This window comes from Acomys minous (assembly GCF_964271855.1).
Source record: "Acomys minous genome assembly, chromosome: 11".
Lineage (NCBI taxonomy): Eukaryota > Metazoa > Chordata > Mammalia > Rodentia > Muridae > Acomys > Acomys minous.
Window position 1 is genome coordinate 756,448 of NC_140492.1, and position 22,495 is coordinate 778,942.

A 22,495-nucleotide genomic window follows, 5' to 3' on the forward strand; every position below is an offset into this window, starting at 1 on the left:
GCCAGTTACCCGCTCCCCATACAGGAAGGCAATCATCCTTTATCTTTGCAACTACGCGTCTCTGCCCGGGGTTTCTCAATTCACCAAGCCGTTTCCTGGGCTCACTCTCCAAACAAAGCCTCAGCCAGCTCCCATTCCACGCAGTCCGTCCTAGGCTCTCCGACCACGCATTCCGTTATCCCTGAACCCTGCTCCTGCAGCCGGTAGCCCCCCAAACTCCGGGTTCAAGCAGCCCAAGCCCTTGGCCCGCCCCATCTGCCTGCATTGCGCACTACAACTCCCACGATGCCGCGCCACCGCCCCCCCGGTTTCCGGTGCTGCGCAGTTTCCGGAGCGGATCGCAACCTGGAGTCCGGATCCGACCCCCGCTCTGCACATTCCACAGGCAGGTAAAGCCCCGGGCCCGTGCTCCTCGCGGCCTCACCGCGCGCCCCCCGCCGCGGCTCGCCCCCCGCGCCGGGCCCCGGCCTGGCCTCCAGCCGCGCACCCCCCCCGCACGCCCGCCCCGGTCCGGCCGCCGCGCCGCCTGTTCTTTGTTACAGTCGCGGCCGCGGGCGCCGTGGGCGATCGGAGTCAAAACCCGGCTGGATTCCGGAGCCGCTCCGGGATCGCCCTGCGCCTGCCGGGTTCCGCCGCCGCGGGCTTGGCCTCCGCCCTGGGTGCCGGGCCTCGGCCCCGTGCGCACGGCCCGCGCCTACAGCCAGCCGCGCGCCCGGCCCACGCCAACGGGCGCCGGGTCGCCCACTCGCGGGCTCCGCGCCCTCCGCCCCGCGCGGGCTTGGGCGCTGCGCCCCCGGTACGCCCAGGCCCAGCGACCACAGCCAGGCCCTGCGTGGCTGGCGGGCTCAGGTCCCTACAGTCCCTTCCCGGCTACCCGGCCGCCTTACCCGGTTTTCGGGCGCAGCCCAGGGAGGGGCCTTGGTCTCCAGCCCCTTTGGCGTTTAAGAAAGTCCGAGGCTGTGCCGTAGCTCCCAGGCCCAGGCGCCTTACTTGTCTCTACCTTTTGGTGGCTCGGGGACTATAGTGGCAAGATTGGCTGGAGACACGTACCCCGCCTACTATCTAGGAAGAGGGTGGACAGGTAGGGCCCAGGGCCAGGTGGAGCCTGCATGCTCCCAAGATGAGTTTTGAGAGGGCAGAGTTAGGACACCCAGCTCGCGGTGGGCGAGCGCACGCTTATCCGGCCCTTCTTGCAGTGGTTTGGAGGGCCTCTTCACACATGCTCACAAGCATCCCCCTCCTCCGAAGTGGTTTAAAATGGTAGAAGCAAGTGTGTGAGCTGGAGGCACGTGGACCTGTGCCTGAATTTAAAGCTGCCAACGCTTCATTGAAAAACACGCTAGAGCCTGTCAGAACCCTCGCGTGGAGGTGCTTGTGCAGAGCCCGGCTGGGCTCCTGAAAGCGATTTTGAGGGTAAAATCTGAAGTCCCTGACTGAGGGAATCTCTCGGGCGGAAGGACATTACTCCCTGGAGAGTGCCCTGATGTAGTCGCTGAGACATGATCCTCTACACACCCCAAATCTACCGACTTTCCACATCTTACCTGCTGCACCTGCTTCCTCAGACGCCCCCTCCCCCCAAAACAAAACAAAAACACAGCCTTACTCTGAAATAAAACCTATAGATCCGATTATTAAAGGGGAAAAGCACTAAAATTTCTCTTTATGGGGGTTTGTTTTTCTCCCTGATTCATGCTTTTGTGCAAATGTCAGTGAAGAATATACTAATTGTTCTCTTTGGGGGGTCAGACAGAGTAATTTAAGTTTCCAAAAGACATATGGGTAAATTAAAACATCGACTCCAGCTATGTAAATGGCAAATGCTTATAATTCCAGCGCTCTGGAGGCTGAGGCAGGGGGATGTTGAGGTTCAGGGAAGCCTGGGCCAGGTAAGAAAATCAGCTACAATTACAAGGCTGTCTTAGAGTGATTAGCTTTGAGAAGGACCACTGTTCCCAGGGGATGTTCTCCTGACATTTTTTTCCTGTGTGGAAGGTGGGGAAGACATTGCTACATTTTGCAGGAAAAGTGGAGCTTAAAATTGGTCACCAGCAGTGCCTTAAAGGCTGCCCAGACTCAGTTTCTCATTTGCAGTACGTGGCAGACAGCTGTTCAGGATACCTTAGCCAGACTGATTTACCAGACCATTTCTGTGGCAGATCTCCGTTGACACCTTTTGTACACCCAGAAAGCAACGGAAGAGGGGCAGGAGGCATAGGCACCGATGGTTAGGCAAGAGTGGCAAGGCTAGGAAGGAGGGAGGCTGCAGGGCGCACACACAACTAGAACCAGAACCGTCTGCCTAGGGAGGGGTGGCTGGGTGGGACATAAGTACTGTGAGGAATCTAGCCTCCTGGTGGAGAGCAGAGTGCCCTTGGGCAGACGTGTGGCTAGCACACAGAAGCCTGGGTGGAAACATCGTTGGCATCTCAGGCTGGGAAAGGCCAGTGGACCAGGGTGGAGAAGCCACAGGATGATGCACATGGACAGGTTTGAGCAGGGCTGGCACAGGGTCTGTGTCCTTAAGAGCCTGTGGCTGCCTTGGGGAGCCAGGATATCAAAAAAGTACAAGCCAGTAGACTACCGAAAACAAAAGGGAATGCTGAAGGGAAGATTCAACATATGGCTGCTGTCTTAGAGGCACCAGCTGCCCCACCGTTTGGGCATCCTCAGACTGCCCTTCTGAGAGGCCATGGACGTGACCGAGACCTGACAGCTCTCCTCTAGAATCTCCTAGGGCAGGTCTCCCTTTGCCCAGGGCAGGAGGCTACACCGGTCCATTTATCCTCTGGCTCGGTGTAGCTATGGTCCTGGAAAATGTCTTGGTCCACAGATACTAGAGGGCAGCGGGTGGGAGACAAGAAAGGAAGACATGGAGTCGCTGTGGGCGTCTGCCCTTCAGTAGCTTGAAGCCCTACCTAACTGGCAGTTTTGTCTCCTAATTCAGAAGGGTAGGCATGAAGCTCTGTTGTTCCTTCCTCCTGTCCCATCTTCTCACCCAAGTGGCTCTCCATTCTGGTCTCTCAGGAGAAGAGCCATAGTGGTCATTTATTCTCAGCAGGTGAAATAACAGGGAACCATAATATGCCTTGTGTACTTCCTTGAACCAGCTGCTTCTTTTTTCTTTTTCTTTTTTCTTATTTTTTGGTTTTTCGAGACAGGGTTTCTCTGTGTAGCCTTGGCTGTCCTGGACTCACTTTGTAGACCAGGCTGGCCTTGGAACTCACACAGATCTGCCTGCCTCTGCCTCTCTGACTGCTAGGATTACAGGTGTGCGCCACCGCACGCACCTGGCTTTGAACCTTTCTTTGGGTGCTTGATGACAGTTCAGTGAAGGCTGCCACAGCTCACCCAGAAGAAATGAGCGTAGTCTATGGTCCTGTGAAATCACGTCTGATTCAATGAATAGACATACTTGTGTTGCGAGAAGTTACAACAGGGGCGTCAGGAGAGCAATTGCAGGCAACAGTGTGTAATGGACGGTTTAGGATCTCCAGGGAAGGAGGCAGGAGGGTACAGAGAAGAGGCGGGCTCAGCTTGCTGATGCTTAAAGAGAAGCTGGTTCCTGTGATTTGGATGTGACTGGGGCCATCCCGTCATGTTGCTTACGTGTTAAATGGCTGCATTTACAGGAGGGATAGGAGGCTCTGTTTTGGAGGTCAGTGGAACATACTTTTGCTGCTCTTTTAACCTGGCCTGATCAGGTAAGCTGGTGCTGGGAATGGAGAATGGTAAACCGCTTCTGTGGAGATACCGGCCGAAAGAATGCTGTGCCTGGCACAAGGCCAGGTGGCTTCAGAGGTAGGTCGAGACCCTGGGAGGGGCAGGAGCTGCACCAGGATCATGGCTTGGAGGTGGCTTTCGACTGCGTGCTGTATCGGGGGAGAGGGACAGTCAAGGAGACACTGCAGAGCAACTGGGTGCAGACGGAGGAGGTACAGGTGGCATGGGGTGTCCAATGAGGGAAGCAAAGCAGGGGACTGATCACTAAAGGAAACCATCTGGGTGGGGCACTTGAGATACTGGAGGGGGATGCGGCTATGGAGAGTGCCCCATAGCGTCGTTTGCTGGAGCCAAGGGTAGTTCTCATAGAAACAGTTCCTGCATATCAGATACACACATTCCGATTCATAGCACTAGCAATCACAGTTACAAAGTAGCAGTGAACTGATTTTATAGTAGGAAGTCACCACAACATGAGGAACTATTAAAGAGTCACAGCATTAGGAAAGTTGAGAATCAGGGCCTTAGAAGGTGAGGAAGTCAGCGTTTCCCCCAGGACTTTTACAATGGAAGGAAAGAGGAGGTCACACAGGTGACCTCCAGGCCAGGCTCTTTTGTTTCAGAGTGTGAGCTTTGGGTGTCTGCAGATGCTGCCAGAGAGGGGTAATAGAAAGGGTTTCCAGGGGAAGGTGGGGGGGCAGTCATGGACTAAAAGAACTTGCAGTGAGAGTCGGTAGGAATCTGGCAAATGGAGGGAAGGTTTCTGCCTTAGTCTGTTTCCTGGTGAAATAACAGAATTCCCTAGCCTAAGTAATTTATAAAGAGTGAGGTCATATGAAGGCTGTTCCCAGCTGCATTAGAAGGCACCAGGAAGCCCATAGGCTGGGCATCCTCCTCGGGTTACCCTTCTGGGTGGGGGAGGCTGGGGCACCTTGCAGTATCATGTGGAGAGCGTCACTGATGGGAGGGGTTCGGGGGAGGGAGGAGACCATGACAGTATAGGTCCATGAGAGGGGGATAGCATCTTGTGACTCAGTCACCTTTCAGGCCCACCCACTCACCTCCTGATACCATCACAGTGACAACCGTGTCGTAGCTAGGATTTTGAGACCACATGTACTTCATAGCAGTCCTGGGAGAGGAAACAGCAGCAGGTGACATGGGGGATGTGAAGAAATCCTTAGGAAATCAGTGCAGGTAGATGCCCTGCTGAAGTCCCTCAGCCTTTTCCAACCTCTGTCACATGGAGTGGAGGCAGGCACTGAGTCCCAGGGGATCTGGTGAGCATTGCTGGTAAACTTGTGCCAACTAGGCCTGGGTTGCTTGAAGACCCCCACTTCCTTCTGTTGAGATATACCCTGGTCCAGGGTTTGTTTGGCATGTTTTTCTGCCCACTGTGGCCTGGGCCTCCATTCACAGTTCTGAGGGCTGAGGAAATTGCTAGTACCACAGAAACTTTGCATGAATGATATGGTTTGAGAGATAGTACAGAAGCCAAGTGTGTCCTGAGCCCTGAGCAGTGCCAGGAGTGTATGGGGTGACGTGATTGGACTTCCACTGCCTTTTGACTGGGGAGAAGGAAATATACCTACTGTGTCAAGATACTGCCTTTGATCTGTTGTTTGAAATATGAGTGCTAGGACTACAGATGTGTACGGAGCCACCACATCCAGCTAAGAGGCTGTCTTTGAGAAGGATATTGCCTGTGTCTACATCTCTCTGCAGGTCTTTGGCATTTTGTAAATTTGGTGAGTACATGCTAATTAGTGATGGCAGGTTTACCTTTTATTGTGAAGAACCACAGTGCTGCTTGGCTTAGCTTAGCATTAGACAAGATGCTTCTAGAACTCCACCCTCACAGGCCGCCAATATTCTGCCACTATAACTGGTTGAGCTAGGATCCTCAAGTTGAAGAACACACTACCTCAGTTTCCATTTTTATACACTAGACTGTACACATCTCTTTTGACCAGAAACTCCTCTGCAAGAACCTGAAGTGAATGTTGGAAACAGCCTCACCACAGATAAGCTAAGAAGTTCAGAAAAGATGGAGAAGTTAGGAAAGAAAAAGAGTAGGCAACCTCGACTGAGGACTCCAAGGTGCAAGAATGACAGACCCAGCCGTAAGACCTCAGATAATAGGGGCTAAACCACACTTTCTGGAGGGTTCTGGAGGTGGAAGTTGAAAACAAGTGCCTTGCTGGCTGGAAAGAAATTAGACATGGTGGTGTGGTGCTGTAGGCCAGAACCCTTCTGGCAACATCTGGCATTCTGAGTAAGATTGCCATGCCCTGACAGCTTGCTCTGCCTCCAGGTTGAAATAAACACACTCAGACCATAACCAGGCTTTCCAGGGAAGCTGCAAGGGAAAGACCATAGGAAGCAGAGTAGGACCACAGGAAACAGCAATGAGAAGAGCAAAGCAAGATTCCACTGGCAGTAAAGGATGGAACATCCAGGCATCGGAGAAGGGAGCCGGTGAAATGGACAGACGTGGGCCTTACCTCATTGTCTTGCCCTTCTAAACAGCTAGGTGAACCTATGTAGAAAGTGAAGTGTGCAGTCTCTCCTCTTTCAGCAGCAGGCTCTGCACATGGGCATGCCCATAGCAAACCCTGTACACACTCGAAGAAGGAGAAGAAGAAGAAGAAGAAGAAGAAGGAGAAGGAAAAGAAAGTCAAGTAGAGGAGCAGCCCTGTCTAGCAGGTGGTAAAGTTCAGCCAGATGAAGGCTCGAGCCCTATCTGCAGGAGCTAAAGCAGGAGTGGGTCTGGTGAGCAGAGAGTCGTGTATGGACAGCCTGGGCTGTGGGGTTCACAGGGCTAAGAGGAGAGAGGCCCAGCAAGGCATCCCTGTGTCCTGACCCTGGCCCTAGCTGTTTGTGGGGTAAGTGTAGGACTTTCTGAAGAACAGTAGCTCAGATTGCAGGGAGGAAGCTACAGCTTGGCCACTCGGTCACAGCAGAGGACCACTGTATCCTGGCTGTTGTATTTGAAGACAGAGACTCTGGCCTTCTCACCTCAGTTTGCATGGACTGTTTTCTCCTGCAGAGGGTCAAGCGGGTGACATGGAGTCCAGCTCGTGCCTGTGGAGCTGTGTGGGGCCTGCTGTGCTCCTGCCCTGCTGGCATCTGCTCTGTGCTGCTCACTTGGGCAGAAGACGACTCTGAACTTTAAGGATGAGTGAAGAGGGAGAGGGAGAGGGTGGAGCAAACAGAAGGGAGATGAGCCTAGCCTAGGAGCACAGCAAGCCGGGTTGTGTAACCTCAGCCTGACAGGGCCTAGACTCCCCTAGCAGAATGGCCTCTGGGCAAGCCTGTGGGGGCTTATCCTTCATTGCGCTTACTGATGTGGGTATCAGGACCATTCCCCGAGCGGAGATCCTGGCCTGTGTAACACGGAGGAAGCCAGCTGAGCACTGGGAAGTACTTACCGCCGGCTGCTTCCTGACTATGGGTCTAGTGTGAGGTGTGGCTTACAGCTTCTGCTGTCTTTGAGCTCTCTTCCAAGATTGACTATCCTTGAACTGTGAGCCGGAATAAACCCTTTTTTCCTTAAGTTGTTTTAAGTGTTTTACCCTGGCTTCAGGAAAAGACTAAAACAGGCAGATAGTCCGGAAAGGAACATTTATTGAATGACAAAGCTTTGTGCTCCACAGGAAATGAGCTTAGGAAGCCATAAGGCCAAATATGGGAGCCAGAGGTCAGGTGGCCAAGAGGCACCTGCAGCAGCGTTTGCTGTGCAGTTTTTCCGGCATGTATGGTATGCTGAAACCATTCTGCATCTGCATCCAGGAACGTATGCACTTGCCCGCAGGTGACTGTCTCTGCACAGGAATGGGCAGGAAGCAGCATAGAAGGTCAAGGTGGAGGGATGAGTAGGAAGACTCTGTCTGCAGTGACTTGTAGCAGACCAGGAAGGCCAGTGAGGGAACCAAGGTCCAGGAAAGGGTGATGACGGTCAGCCTCCAGGATCAGCAGTGGCCTCATGCTGGCCTTCCTGTACTAGTTAGTACAGGCTGATGGTAGTCCTGTGGCCCCTCAGCCTATTTGCCACAGAGGGAAGAAGCTCCCTCTACCCAGCTAGGCTGATGAGCTGCTGGCCTGCCATGATCCTAGCAAATCTATTCTGAGAGATTCCTCAGGCCTCCAGTGCCTGGTGTGGCTTGAGTGGGGTCTGCAGAGTCCCAGGTGTTGAGCTCAGGGTTCTAAGCCAGCATCCCTCTTTCAGCAGCTGTCAAACCTAGATCACAGTACAGAGTTTGGTGTAAGTTCATTTGCTTTTTCCCTGTAGAGATCTCTCCGTTATTGTTTTTAATATAGTCACAAGTTCCAATGGGAAAGATGGCCCACTTGTTTCAACAGACATCCCCAGGGCCTCTAGACCAGAGCTGGCTCCAGATCCTTGAGCTGTGAATCTTCAAGCTAAGACCCATTGTAAGTGTAAAACATGCCCAGACTGCCAAGACTTGTGAGGAATTTCCTTAAAGTGTGAGCTACATGCATGAGGATCCTTGGGGCAGGAGTGTGTACAGAGCGCAGCTAGCTCTGTGTGCTTGACTCTTCCCAGATCTTTAAACAGGGTTGTCCTAACTCCAGCATGGAATTGCACACCTTTAGTCCCAGCACTGCAGAGGCAGAAGGATGTCTTGAGTTTGAGGCCAGCTTGGTTTACATAGCAAGTTTCAGGGTTACATAGTGAGACCCTATCTCAACAAAACAATACAAAAAAAAAAAAAAAGGAATTTGATGGAACCAGAACAAATGGGGCCATCTTCAGAAAGGCTCTGTCAAGAAGCCTCGAAGGAAGGCCAGAGTGGCTGGCTGCTGGCTATGTTTCTCCTGTGCAGTGTTGGCAGAGCAGCCATCAGAATAAGATAAAGGCCTGAGGCAGCCACGTGGACACAATCAACAGATTTAATGGTTTATGTTGGAGCAGAATCCTCTGTAAAGTCCTAGCTGACCCGGAACACGTGATTTTCCTGCCTCACCATGTCCAGATTTGTGCTGTTTCGTTATTTTGTTGTTTTTTTTTAAGACATGGGGTCAGAGTTAGAATTTTTGCATGTGGGTGCCCAGCCATCCCAGCACCATTCACAGAAAAGGAGGTCCTCCTTTTTCTACGGAATCTTGTGGAAACTTGTCTGGGCATGTTTGAGTCTGTGCCTGCCTGTTGAGCTTCATGCTGCCCTTCCTCCCTGCCTAGACCTCCATCGCTGTAGCTTTATGGGTAAGCTTGGGATGGACAGACTGAATGCCCCCACTAACATGCTTGTCTTAATTATTTTTTCTGTTGCTGCAGTAAGACACCTCACAAAAGTAACCTAAAGGAGGAAGGGCTCATGCTGTGGCACAGTCCATCACAGTGGGGAATGCATGGCAGCAGGGGTTCTCAACAGTCTAGACACTCTCATTGCATTTTTCTTAAATATTTAATTTCATTAATTTATTCAGCTTACAACTCAATTGTTATCCCATCACTTGTATCCCACCATTCCTCCCTCCCTCCTGCTTTCACGCTATTCCTCTCCCCTAGGTCTATGACTGAGGGGGACCTCCTCCCCCACTCTATGGTCATAGGCTATCAAGTCTCATCTTGGTAGCCTGCTTATTCTTTGAGTGCCCCCAGGCCTCCCCACCAAGGGGAGGTGGTCAAATATGGAACACCAGAGTTCATGTCAAAGTCAGTCCCTGCTCTCCACATAACTGTGGAGAATGTCCTGTCCAACATGGACATATGCTCAACCATGTTCATAGCAGCCTTACTCATAATAGCCAGAACCTGGAAACAGCCTAAATGTCCCTCAGTTGAAGAATGGATAAAGAAACTGTGGTACATTTACACTATGGAATACTACTCAGCTATTAAAAACAAGGAATTCCCAAAATTTGTGGACACATGGATGAAACTAGAAATGATCACAATGAGTGAGTTAACCCAGAAGCAGAAAGACTCACATGGTATATGCTCATTTATAATTGGGCACTAGCCCAAAAGGCATGTCCCATGAAAGTCTTCACTTACCAGGAGATTGAGATAGATATGAGGACATCCTACTGGGACTCTAGGTAAGAGAAATATAGGAGATGGGGAAATAGAAGGATCCAGAGCATCCTAGAAACCAACAGGAACATTGTGATGGGTGGGTCGGGGCCCAAGGGGTCTGCACTAACCAAGGACATTACAAGTAGTAAAGATCGAACCCCTACTCTGATCTACACAATGGACAGGGCATTTTGTTTTCTTATAGTGCAGTGGCAGCCTTCTGTCACCACAGCCATGTTTAGTTGGTGTGTGATAGCTATGCGCCAGCTTCGGGCTGCAGCCAAGTCAGCTGGATGGTGCAGAAAACCTGCTGAGCCCCGGGCAGCTGCTGGGCAGGTGTCTGAGAAGAACAGGTACTGCTGCTGCTCCCTGCTCCGTGGTGTGGCGCGTGCTCTGAAACACTGGCGAAAGGTGATTTCCTCTCAAAGTTTTATACCCCTCCCCTTCTTTTTGCACAAAATAGTCCTTTCTATAGTTCCTTCTTTAGGGATTTCCTTCTCATTTTTGGTTCTGAGATAAACCATCCCTGTATAGCCCAGAGTGGCCTTGGAGTCACCATCCTCCTGCCTCAGCTCGCTTAATGTGGGGATCATAGGTGAGCGTTACTACACCAGCACTGTTCTGTTAATGTATGAGTTACAGAAGTCTGGGGACTGGACTTGGCGTCTACAAAGGAGTACTCAGGGCACATTACTGGATGAGAGTAAACTTTGAAAATGCACATCAGTGCATGTGACCTCTGCTTAGAAGAAGATTCTAGAGGCTGTGCTATGGGGACAGATACTTCTAATAAAGAATGCTGGGGAGTCTCATGTCACGCACCATGTAACTGACCAGCTTCACAGCATTTTTTATGTTCTCACTGTCCTCTCACACCAGCATCTAAAGCGTCCTGGCTTAGTGGTCCTGTCTGTGCGCTGCTTGGAAGGATGGAGCTGGGGACTGGAGCGCTGCCCTGGGGAGAAGCATTGTACCACACCTCTGTGCACTGATTCAGGGACCTGCTTGGAGGGGTGGAGCTGGGGACTGGACTGCGGCCCTGGGGAGAAGCATTGTACCACACCTCTGTGCACTGATTCAGGGACCTGCTTGGAGGGGTGGAGCTGGGGACTGGAGCGCTGCCCTGGGGAGAAGCGTCACACCACACCTCTGTGCACAGATTCAGGATCCAAAACAAGCAGAAGAGAGTAGATTCTTTTTCTCCTGTTCCATTCTGATCAGCATTGTTGGCTGCATGCTGTGTCCTGCTGGGGTCTAGCTGTGGCTTGGGTAGCCTCTTATTACCTTTTCTGGTCTCTGGCCAGCAGTACCAGCCATAGACTGAGGCAGTCCCTGCTTGCTTTCTGCTCAGTGACCAGCCACTGTCCCCATCCTGGCTTGGTACCCACTCTACATGAGTCTGGAGAGGCCAGGGAGAGGCGTGAACTGGGATAGAGAGTTAGTAGGCCAGCTTCTAGCCTAGACGCCGATTCTAGAAAAAGAAAGTGTTTTGCTGAGTTTGGGAGTTAATGTGCCTGCTCGTTGTTAGTATTTTTAAGCAACATGGAAAACTTTAAACCTGAGAGTCGCCTCCCTGGATTCCTTATAGCACCTTTCTTCTCCCATCCCAGTGCTTTCAGCCTTTTCCTTCTTCGCTTCATCCTGTCTGAGTTTTCACTGAGGCTTTATTCTACCTACGCTCTCATGTTAAAGCAGCTGGGCTTGGCATGGGTTTGGAGGACATTCAGGAGGCGTGTATCAGCTTGCATCCTCTCCCGAGACAACAACCAGCTGTAGACCGAGTAATCAGATGCCTGAGAGGGTGTGGAGTTGGAAGGATCGTTGGGTGGGAGACACTGGGTGCGCCTCACTTAGCGTTTCTCCCCAAACTGAATGAAGCAGGTGTTTTTATAGCCGCTTTATAGGTTAGGCATCTGCGTGACCTTGGCTGAAGCACATGTTTGGAACAGGATTCGTCTGTGGTCTATTGCCTACTATGGAGATGGCTTTTGAGGCAACCTTCAAAGGATGGATGGGAAATAGAAATAGCTTGACATAGGGCGTTGTGGAAGCAGGAGAACCCACCATGGTATGTGTCACACACTACTTATTACACACTCAGGGTAGATACTGAGGGACAGCTTATAGTAGAAATGACTGCCTGCGAGGAATTCACAGCCCCCGGGGCGGGGGGGAGGGCAGAGAAGCAGTGGCAGTAAGAAAAGTAGCTTCTAAAATACAGTATATATTTTTATAAATGGCAGCTGCTATGAAGCAATAGAGATCTGAGTTCATGAAGGTTCCCCTAGACATGAAGACCTCCAAATATATTGCTTTTCCTAAGGATCATTATTACTGTAGATGAGGACATGTTTAAAGTTAAAAATAAGGATTTCAGTGTTTGTTCTCTTGAAGGCACTGTGTTTTATGTTCCTGCACAGGATTGAGGAGTGTTAGAGATTATCTCTAAAAGCTATTGAGGAGCTGAAGAGATGGCTCAGTCAATTCAGTAATTGCCAGGCAAGCATGAGGACCTGAGTTCTATCCCCAGAACCCACATTTCAAAAGCTGGGCTTGCAGCATGCACTTGTAATCTCTGCACTGGGGAGGCAGACACGGGGTCTCTGATGCTCGCTGACCAGCCAGCTTAGCCTAATTGGCAAACCCTAGGTCCCAGGGGAAGTCCCTGTCTTGGAGAATGGCTCCAGAAGATTGACACCTAAGGGTGACATTGACCTCCACACACATATGCACACAGGTATATGCGTACTTATACACCCAGGGAGACCCCCACGTAAGCCATGTTGTAAAAGCTCACTATTAATGGCGCTCTCTTGTATCTTGACAGGTGTCAGCAATGGCTGAAGATGGCAACGATGAGATCATGTTTATCTGTGAGTGACCAGGAGGCCAGTCTGGGGCTGGCGTGCTGGGGCTGACACTTCCTGTCTAGGCAGAGCAGCAGCCACATGATGTTTGTATGGCACAGACATGCATCTCTTTTAAGTCTGTAATGTGCTGACTTGCTTTGTGAGCCTGAATGTTACCTGTCTGCTGTAGTGCTGTGGCCTCAGGCCGCTTCTCTTCAGGACTGCCATTAGTGGCACATGACTGGGTGATCCTTAACTCAGAAAGTCACCCGAGGTTTAGAAAGAATGAAGGCTATGAGGTTTAGGGTCATGGGTTAGTGTTGTTCTAAATCCTGACCTTCCTCACCATGGAGATGTTATGTGGGACTTGAAAGCGCCATAGACTTGTGCTCTTGGGAAGGGGCTCTTGCTTGGCATTCTGTGCTTTCAGGAGTACTCAGAGGAGACCTCCGTCTGCTGCACCCTTGCTTGTCTTTGTGTCCGCATACGTCTCATGAGCCTCATGGCGTTAGAGTCCCCTCTCCCAGGTTTGTGGTCTTGGGCTTCTCTTTCCCTGGACATTGTCTTCTCTGACACACAGTGTCTGTTTACAGGGTGTGAAGACTGCAGCCAGTACCATGACTCAGAATGCCCTGAACTGGGACCCGTGGTCATGGTCAAGGACTCCTTTGTGCTGAGCAGGGCAAGGTGAGCGAGTGCCTAAGCTGCCACAGCAGCCCTGTCTATGAAGAGGGGCTCTCTGCCTGTCTGTGTGGCCAGAGTGCAGAGGCCCCATGTGTCTGCAGGTAGAAGGAGGCTCAAGAACCAAAGTGAGAATGGGTGGGGGGGTGGGGGGGCGTTGTCCGTCCCTACGGGAGCTGGGCACCTTCCCCCTGCAATCAGTCCTAATTGTTTCAAAGCATGAAGGTGTGTTTCGTCAGGGACCTCACCGGGCTGGGCTATGCCAGCCTTCTTCAGTTTATGTAAGAGCAGAAGTGGCCAAACTTGCCAGGTGGTAGTGGTGCACATCTTTAATCTCAGTACTCAGGATGTAGAGGCCGGTGGAACTCTGTGAGTTCAAGGACAGCCTGGTCTACATAGCAAGTTCTAGAGCAGCCAGGGCTACACAGAGAATCTCTATCAGTGAAAGAAAAGAAAAAGTGGCCAAACCATAGGTCTGCCTGTTGAGTTTATCCGTGTCCTAATCTAGGACTCTATGGACAGGTATGCACTGTAGATGAAATTGGAGAGGGTAAAAGTTCTGGACGGGTCATCCAGGCAACAGGTCAGGCTGCTGACTCTACCAGGAAAAATACACCTTACCTTGAAGATGTACTGAGGCAGCCTGGTAGCCAGGCATTGCTCTTCAGGCCTTCAGAGATCTAGTGTAAGGGCCATAAGCTGCCATGCCATGTCTAAGTTACCTCTGTGAGGCTCTGATGGTAACCCACTGGCCCAAGCCTCACCCATACTGAGGTCCTAGCTCTATGACCTCATTTTCCAGCGTTTTCTTTGACCTAGTCTGGCTAATAAAGGCACATCCTCAGTGAAGCTGGTCCAGCCCACCCAGACCCCTTTGCTGATCTTCGGCGTGCACAAAGCACTTCACCCTGCTCTGTGCCCCTGTTTTTCTCCCTTCCCCCACCCTTCTCTACACACAACCTTGAATGTCATAACTTGGTCTGGTTAAGTTATTGTGCCTCAGCCCCCACACCAGGAATGTGGGGGCAGCGGTGTCCTGTGTGGCTTTATATGTGTCCCTTAGTGTATGGGCTCTGGGTCCTCCAAAGCTTAGCCCAGTCCTGTTCCCATGCAGAGGGAGGGCTTTGTTTCTACCTGCCCCCCCCCAAACACACACAAGGTGCGTCTGTGAAGCGTGATGGTGAGTGAGGCACTGAGCTGCTCTGGTCCCTGGGGGAGCCGGCAGGGCCTCCCTGAGACTCCTTCTGCTTCCAGGTCCTCCCTCCCCTCTAACCTGGAGATCAGGCGCCTGGATGACGGGGCTGAAGGTGTGTTTGCAGTGACCCAGCTAGTCAAGCGCACACAGTTTGGTCCGTTTGAGTCCAGGAGGGTCGCCAAGTGGGAGAAAGAATCTGCATTTCCTCTGAAGGTAAAAGCTGCAGGGGCAGAGGCTCCATGCCCCCTTCAGAATCCAGGGCTGCATGACTCCTGGCGGGAGCCGGGTGAGGACCGCTGAGTGGAGAGGATTGGAAATGCGGGAGAATTCTTCCTTTCGCTTCAGTGTGCTTTACGTCACAGAGTGTGAGGTTAAGGCAGTGCCTATTAACTTGTAGGTCTTTGGGGAATTCATTTAAGAACAGACAGGAATGACCCCAGGCTGACGTAACTCCGCTTCTTCCCCAGCAGGTGCTATGGCTGCAGCACAGTGATGGTTTCTGTAAGCTTCCTGCACTGGTGTGGTTATCTCACTCATGTGTAAGCTGCACGAAGCTCTCAGAGATTGAGTGACAGCATGGGGCCTGGCGGCTGCACAAAACACATCTGAGGGAGAACACCAAAAACAAGACAGAAAACAAAGTGGATGTCAGTTACAGGGATAGCTGAGGATCTAAAGTGAACCGCAGGAAGCCTGCTGAGGCTGAGGAGGCTCAGACATGGCACAAGCCTTCAGAAATAGCTGTACATAAACAGATGAGGGCTGAGATGCTTCTCAGCAGCCCTAGGGACATTGTGTTCTTCCTTGAGACCCAGAAGAGGTGGCCACCAGCCTTAGATGGTGTAGCTTCAGAATTTGGCACTCTTGGGATATTTGAGCTTATGGGCCAGACAGACTTCAGCCAAAGAGTACAGACAGGCACTTGATGGTAGACACTTAAGGAAGGAAAGGAAAGGTTCTGTGCTAAGGAATAATGGGGAAAGGACTAAATCTGAGCCGAAGGCAGGTGGCTTTGTGCCTGCCCTCTGTGGGCCCAGGTTATGGGTAAACCCTGGCACCAGCTCATAGTTGGAGAAAGTCCTTCATGCCTGTCTGGCTTTCTTCCACCTCAGTTCTACAGTTTATTTTTCAGGTATCAACCTGTTCTCAGCTTTGAGCACCTGTGTGTATCTCAAGGGAAGTCCTGTGCCCATGAGAGGAGGGTGGAAATGTGCCTTCCACGCCCACTAGGTGTCACTGGGCGCCACATGGCCTCCCAGTTGATTTCTGCACTTCTAAGGGCCATGCACTAATAAGGGTATGTTCAGGAAAAGCTTGGAGCAGGGCAGGGTCCCTGAGGAAGCAGCCATCGTTCCACAGACCCTGTGTCTGTGCTAACTCAAAGACCCTAAAGGCTCTTCCTGTCCTGCCCTCAATTAACCTTGAAGCGTTAGTGATGTTCTAAAGACTGGGGCCAGCATACCTGGATGGAAGGATTCTGCTGATGATGTGCTTGGAGCAGAACCAGGAAGAGAGTTCCAATATCTCACCATGGGAGAACTCAGGTGTCCCATCCCCAGTAAACCCGAGAGGAAAGCTCTTTGTTATTATGCTGGATAGGAGGAGAGCTCAGGGTCTCCATGATGCCTAGAAAGGAGAACTCAGGGTTCCCTTGACTCCTGCATAGGAAGAGAACACTTGATGCCTGGACAGGAGAACTCAGGTGTCTTGCTCCCCAGCTGGCTGGCAAATAGTCCTCAGACACACTATTGACGAGGGATCTGTTGGATGTCTTCAGCTTCCTCCTCCTTGTGATTAGTCTGACCCATCTAAGCCAGAGTTTCCCTTCATCCCTCCGCCATGGTAAACATGTTCCTATCAGAAGCAGTGTGGTCTCCTCATGGTCCCGTGCCACCCAGATAGACTGGTGGGTAACCAGCCTGTGGCCCTCTCCTCAGGTGTTCCAGAAGGATGGGCATCCTGTGTGCTTCGACACTTCCAACGAGGATGACTGCAATTGGATGATGCTGGTGCGACCAGCGCTGGAGCCTGGGCACCAGAACCTGACAGCCTACCAGCACGGCAGTGATGTGTATTTCACCACCTCACGGGACATCCCAGCGGGCACAGAGCTGCGTGTGTGGTACGCTGCCTTTTATGCCAAGAAGATGGACAAGCCCATGCTGAAGCAGGCCTGCTCCAGTGTTCAGGGTACATCCTGTTTCCTCACTAGGGCTGGGCACCATGCCAGAGATGCTAATGAAGGTGCTGGGTCAACTGCTGGGGCAGAGGAGGTGGGGTGGAGTCACATCGCTAGTGCTTGTCCCCCATGCCTGGGCATATGGAGTAACAAACAGAGCTCACTCAAATCTTGGGACTCTTGCTGGTGAGAAAGGGCGCCTGTCTGTCTGTCTTCGTGTGATCTGAGGCATTTGGGTATAATAGCAGTTGCTCTGGTGTCCGGGTTCCCACAATGGCCCGTCCCCTTGATGCTGTGAGGAAGCAGCTTATCCCTGTGAGCACAGACGCCCAGGGGCAGGACAAGCCAAGCGACAATGTAGAACAGCAGTTCTCAACATCCCGAAGGCTGCGATCCTTTAATAATATAGTTTCTCCTGTTGTGGTGGCCACCAATCATAAAATTATTTCTTGCTGTCTGTGATTTTGCGCTGTTATGTATCATAATGTAAATATCTCTGTTTTCTGGCGATCTTAGGTGACCCGTGTGAAAGGGTTGTTTAACCCCCCAGTGAGGTCAGAGAGATTGAGAGCTGCTGGTGTAGAGGATGAGGGATCCAGGGACAGGCCAGTGGCAGTGTAGAAGGTAAAACCCTAACCCAAGGACAGGCCAGTGGCAGTGTAGAAGGTAAAACCCAAGGACAGGCCGAGTGACAGTGTAGAAGGTAAAACCCAAGGGCAGGCCGAGTGACAGTGTAGAAGGTAAAACCAAAGGGCAGACGGAGTGACAGTGTAGAAGGTAAAACCCAAGGGCAGGCGGAGTGACAGTGTAGAAGTTAAAACCCAAGGGCAGGCCAGTGACAGTGTAGAAGGTGAAACCCAAGGGCAGGCCAGTGACAGTGTAGAAGGTGAAACCCAAGGGCAGGCCAGTGACAGTGTAGAAGATAAAACCCAAGGGCAGGCCGAGTGACAGTGTAGAAGGTAAAACCCAAGGACAGGCGGACTGACAGTGTAGAAGATGAAACCCAAGGGCAGGCCAGTGACAGTGTAGAAGGTAAAACCCAAGGACAGGCGGAGTGACAGTGTAGAAGATAAAACCCAAGGGCAGGCCAGTGACAGTGTAGAAGATAAAACCCAAGGACAGGCCGAGTGACAGTGTAGAAGGTAAAACCCAAGGGCAGGCAGAGTGACAGTGTAGAAGGTGAAACCCAAGGGCAGGCCAGTGACAGTGTAGAAGATAAAACCCAAGGACAGGCAGAGTGACAGTGTAGAAGGTGAAACCCAAGGGCAGGCCAGTGACAGTGTAGAAGATAAAACCCAAGGACAGGCCAGTGACAGTGTAGAATGTAAAACCCAAGGGCAGGCGGAGTGACAGTGTAGAAGGTGAAACCCAAGGGCAGGCGGAGTGACAGTGTAGAAGGTGAAACGCAAAGTCAGGCGGAGTGACAGTGTAGAAGGTAAAACCCAAGGGCAGGCGGAGTGACAGTGTAGAAGGTGAAACCCAAGGGCAGGCGGAGTGACAGTGTAGAAGGTGAAACCCAAGGGCAGGCGGAGTGACAGTGTAGAAGGTAAAACCCAAGGGCAGGCCAGTGACAGTGTAGAAGGTAAAACCCAAGGGCAGGCCGAGTGACAGTGTAGAAGGTAAAACCCAAGGGCAGGCCAGTGACAGTGTAGAAGGTAAAACCCAAGGGCAGGCGGAGTGACAGTGTAGAAGGTAAAACCCAAGGGCAGGCCAGTGACAGTGTAGAAGATAAAACCCAAGGGCAGGCCGAGTGACAGTGTAGAAGGTAAAACCCAAGGGCAGGCCAGTGACAGTGTAGAAGGTGAAACCCAAGGGCAGGCCGAGTGACAGTGTAGAAGGTGAAACCCAAGGGCAGGCGGAGTGACAGTGTAGAAGGTGAAACCCAAGGGCAGGCGGAGTGACAGTGTAGAAGGTGAAACCCAAGGGCAGGCGGAGTGACAGTGTAGAAGGTGAAACCCAAGGGCAGGCGGAGTGACAGTGTAGAAGGTGAAACCCAAGGGCAGGCGGAGTGACAGTGTAGAAGGTGAAACCCAAGGGCAGGCGGAGTGACAGTGTAGAAGGTAAAACCCAAGGGCAGGCGGAGTGACAGTGTAGAAGGTAAAACCCAAGGGCAGGCCAGTGACAGTGTAGAAGGTAAAACCCAAGGGCAGGCCGAGTGACAGTGTAGAAGGTGAAACCCAAGGGCAGGCGGAGTGACAGTGTAGAAGGTGAAACCCAAGGGCAGGCGGAGTGACAGTGTAGAAGGTAAAACCCAAGGACAGGCGGAGTGACCGTGTAGAAGATAAAACCCAAGGGCAGGCGGAGTGACAGTGTAGAAGGTGAAACCCAAGGGCAGGCCAGTGACAGTGTAGAAGGTGAAACCCAAGGACAGGCGGAGTGACCGTGTAGAAGATAAAACCCAAGGGCAGGCGGAGTGACAGTGTAGAAGGTGAAACCCAAGGGCAGGCCAGTGACAGTGTAGAAGGTGAAACCCAAGGGCAGGTGGAGTAACAGTGTAGAAGGTGAAACCCAAGGGCAGGCCAGTGACAGTGTAGAAGGTGAAACCCAAGGGCAGGCGGAGTGACAGTGTAGAAGGTGAAACCCAAGGGCAGGCCAGTGACAGTGTAGAAGGTGAAACCCAAGGACAGGCGGAGTGACCGTGTAGAAAATAAAACCCAAGGGCAGGCGGAGTGACAGTGTAGAAGGTGAAACCCAAGGGCAGGCCAGTGACAGTGTAGAAGGTAAAACCCAAGGGCAGGCGGAGTGATAGTGTAGAAGGTGAAACCCAAGGGCAGGCCGAGTGACAGTGTAGAAGGTAAAACCCAAGGGCAGGCGGAGTGACAGTGTAGAAGGTAAAACCCAAGGACAGGCCAGTGACAGTGTAGAAGATAAAACCCAAGGGCAGGCGGAGTGACAGTGTAGAAGGTAAATCCCAAGGGCAGGCGGAGTGACAGTGTAGAAGGTAAAACCCAAGGGCAGGCCAGTGACAGTGTAGAAGGTGAAACCCAAGGGCAGGCGGAGTGACAGTGTAGAAGGTAAAACCCAAGGGCAAGCGGAGTGACAGTGTAGAAGGTGAAACTCAAGGGCAGGCCAGTGACAGTGTAGAAGGTGAAACCCAAGGGCAGGCCAGTGACAGTGTAGAAGGTAAAACCCAAGGGCAGGCCGAGTGACAGTGTAGAAGGTGAAACCCAAGGGCAGGCCAGTGACAGTGTAGAAGGTAAAACCGAAGGGCAGGCCGAGTGAGGACAGTGTAGAAAGTGAGGTGAAGGAACAGGCCGCATCAAAATTCAGAAGGTGAGGAAACCGGGACTGGAACAGCAGATGTAGCTGCTGTGCTGTCAGTGTGCCAGTGCTGCCACTGTGCTCCTCCTCAAGTCTGCCTCATGAGCATGTGTGTGCCCTTGCAAACATGTGGCATGTCTGGACAGATGCCTTGGTGTGTACATATGATTGTTTTAAGCTGCAGAGCACATGATGTTAACAGATGCATGGGTGCCTTTGTGTGTGTGTGTGTGGATGTGTGGGTGCTCTTGTCAGCATGTGTACAAGATACACTGTGTACATTTTGTATGCATGTAGATGTATAGGTTTGTATATGTGTTAGAGTATATGGAACCATGAGAATTACATATGTTATTGTATGTTCAGGCATTCGGTAGTATACATGTTTGTACAGATGCACAGGTGTGTATGTGTTAGTGTGTCCAGATCCATGGAAGTATACATGTGTTTGTGTATGTACAGGCATTTGGTAGTAAACATGTTTATACAGTGCACCGGTGTGTATATGTTAGTATGTCCAGATCCATAGAAGTATACATGTGCTTGTATATGTGCAGGCATGCGTGCGTGTGTATTCAGATACACAGGTGTGTACCTATGTTAGTATATGTGTAAATTTTTAGGTATGTGTCTGTGTATGCTCAGATGTACAGATATGTGCATATGCTTGTGTATATGTACACATATATGAAATTGTGCATGTGTAGACATATGCAGAGGTATATGTATGTGTTTGTGTGTGTCCTGATGCATATGCATACAAGGAATGTAGTTCTTTGTGGCGGAATCATTTGACTGAGCCACCAGATTCAGGATCTCCTGTTGGAGAAGCTAGTCACTGTGGCTTCAGTGCCTGCCCTGTTCGTTAACCTTGGTCCTGGGCGTCTCCCAGGGAAGCAGCCTGGCTCGTTGTTATCACACAGTGTTTCTTCACTAAAGTGGTGCAATGCCTCTGCTTCTGACCCCAGACACAGTGACCTCTCATGGAAAAGAAAAGTTTTTTCCTATGCCAAGCATAGTGTGATACAGAGGCCTCATAGGGCAGTTCCTGACATTCTGCAGAGATCTCACAGGCAGAGAGCTCTGCCTGTCCTATATTTCTAGTCAGGTGAAGTTTAGAGTAGTGGAAGTGTAGTAATTGTTTTTTAACAATTAAACTTTATTATATAACCCAAATAGCTTACACAAGAGGGAAAAAAGATTAAAGGGAAAAAAGAGTGAACCTTCCGGTATCCGTTCCATGGGACAGGTCCTTAGGTGTCTCTGGCCTGCGTGTTGGTCTAGCCTGTTCGCTGATCCACGTGCGCTCAAGCTCGGTCTGAACTTGTTGCTGCTCTCTCCTCTCTGCCTGTCTGTGTCACAAGGGCGGTCTCCTTCTCCCATTGAGGGTCGATTAGAAAAACAATAGTCCAGGTGGAGTCCCCAGGTCGGTTTTCTGAATTCCAGGCCCAGGATGGCTCCACCCAGTCTACCTCAGGGTATCCATGGGTAAAGCCCGCCAAGACTGTTTTCACCTGTGACAAAGCTTACAGTCTTTCCCACATGGAAGAGCCTGGGTGTGTGTCCTAGGCCAGCCTTATAAGCAACAGCAAACAGAGAGCCAGGCACAGATAAGGCTTCTCCCAGCTCAGGAGCTAAGAAGCGTTTCATTGCGCTTTGGGACAGGTGCAAGCAGGTGGGGACTTGTAAGTGGTACAGGTCACTGACTACTGCCAACCAAGCAGTCTTTCTACCTCTGCGGCACTCACCTAGCCCTCTCAGGCTGGCACTGCTGGCATATGCTCCCCTATGGTAGAAAATTTATTAATTCAGAGCTTTCTATCCACCCATTTTTGCTCCCAAATAATCGAGACAGAGACCTATTGATTTATTCAACAGTCTTTAAACACAATAACTGGGCAGATCTCCTTTATGGTAAGCCAGGCTAGTCTGGCTCTTTCCAGCCACATGCCCTAAGTTACTTGCCAGTATCGGGCCTGTCTGGCTGCATCTGCTCCATCAGGCCACATCCTTTCTCTCCATCTTCTTCCCCTTTCTCTCCGTCTTCTTCTTCCTTCTCCTTTGCCTCATGGTCTCTACCTGAGATCCCCCCTAGCCCAGGAATAGAAGCCCCGCCTACCTCTCTTCTGCCCAGTTACAGGCTGTCCAGCCCTTTTACGAACCAATCAGAGATAATTGGGGAGCAAAGTTTATACAACATAAACCTGTGTGTGTGAGAACGCACTCATCTGGATTGGAACCAGATCTGGGGGGGGGGGGGGCAGCACAGAATTTAGCATCTGAATACACAGAGCACAAAACCCACCTCCCAGCACTCCCCTGGACTTCCTCATTGGCTAAGAGGCCAGCTACCTCCCTGACTGACTGCCCATCTGTCCTTTCCCAAGTCCCTCCACAGTACCCCCACAGAGCTTGGGCTATGTACTGGATGTATCCCCCCAGCACAAGCAGCCCGCCTTGCCCACATCTCAAAAGCCCACAGAGAGCAAGGCCTGTGAAGAGGCGAGAAGCATCTATAAATCAGCCTCAACTGACTCTAGTTCCCTAGTTGGAGCTAAGAGGGA

General features: G+C 51.4%; 1 protein-coding gene and 1 long non-coding RNA gene across 6 annotated transcripts in view; one reads left to right on the plus strand and one right to left on the minus strand.

Annotated features, from left to right (window-relative positions):
• The window catches only part of LOC311608661, a 74,051-nt gene extending 69,507 nt beyond the window's left edge, over positions 1-4,544 (minus strand). Inside the window, exon 1 of the long non-coding RNA XR_014783065.1 lies at positions 888-4,544. This is a non-coding gene — a long non-coding RNA (uncharacterized lncRNA). The remainder of the gene's footprint in view (positions 1-887) is intronic.
• Positions 312-22,495, plus strand: part of PRDM15 (PR/SET domain 15) — a 61,344-nt gene continuing 39,160 nt past the window's right edge. For 2 of the 5 annotated variants that reach the window (XM_084801187.1, XM_084801189.1), the window contains exons 1-5: positions 312-389; positions 12,594-12,639; positions 13,209-13,302; positions 14,551-14,704; positions 16,429-16,681. In XM_084801187.1, the coding sequence (XP_084657313.1) occupies positions 12,603-12,639; positions 13,209-13,302; positions 14,551-14,704; positions 16,429-16,681 (538 nt within the window). In that variant the 5' untranslated portion in view covers positions 312-389; positions 12,594-12,602. Of the gene's footprint in view, positions 390-11,947; positions 12,504-12,593; positions 12,640-13,208; positions 13,303-14,550; positions 14,705-16,428; positions 16,682-22,495 lie in introns of those variants that run through there. The other 3 variants (XM_084801185.1, XM_084801186.1, XM_084801188.1) reach the window with 3 other exon arrangements.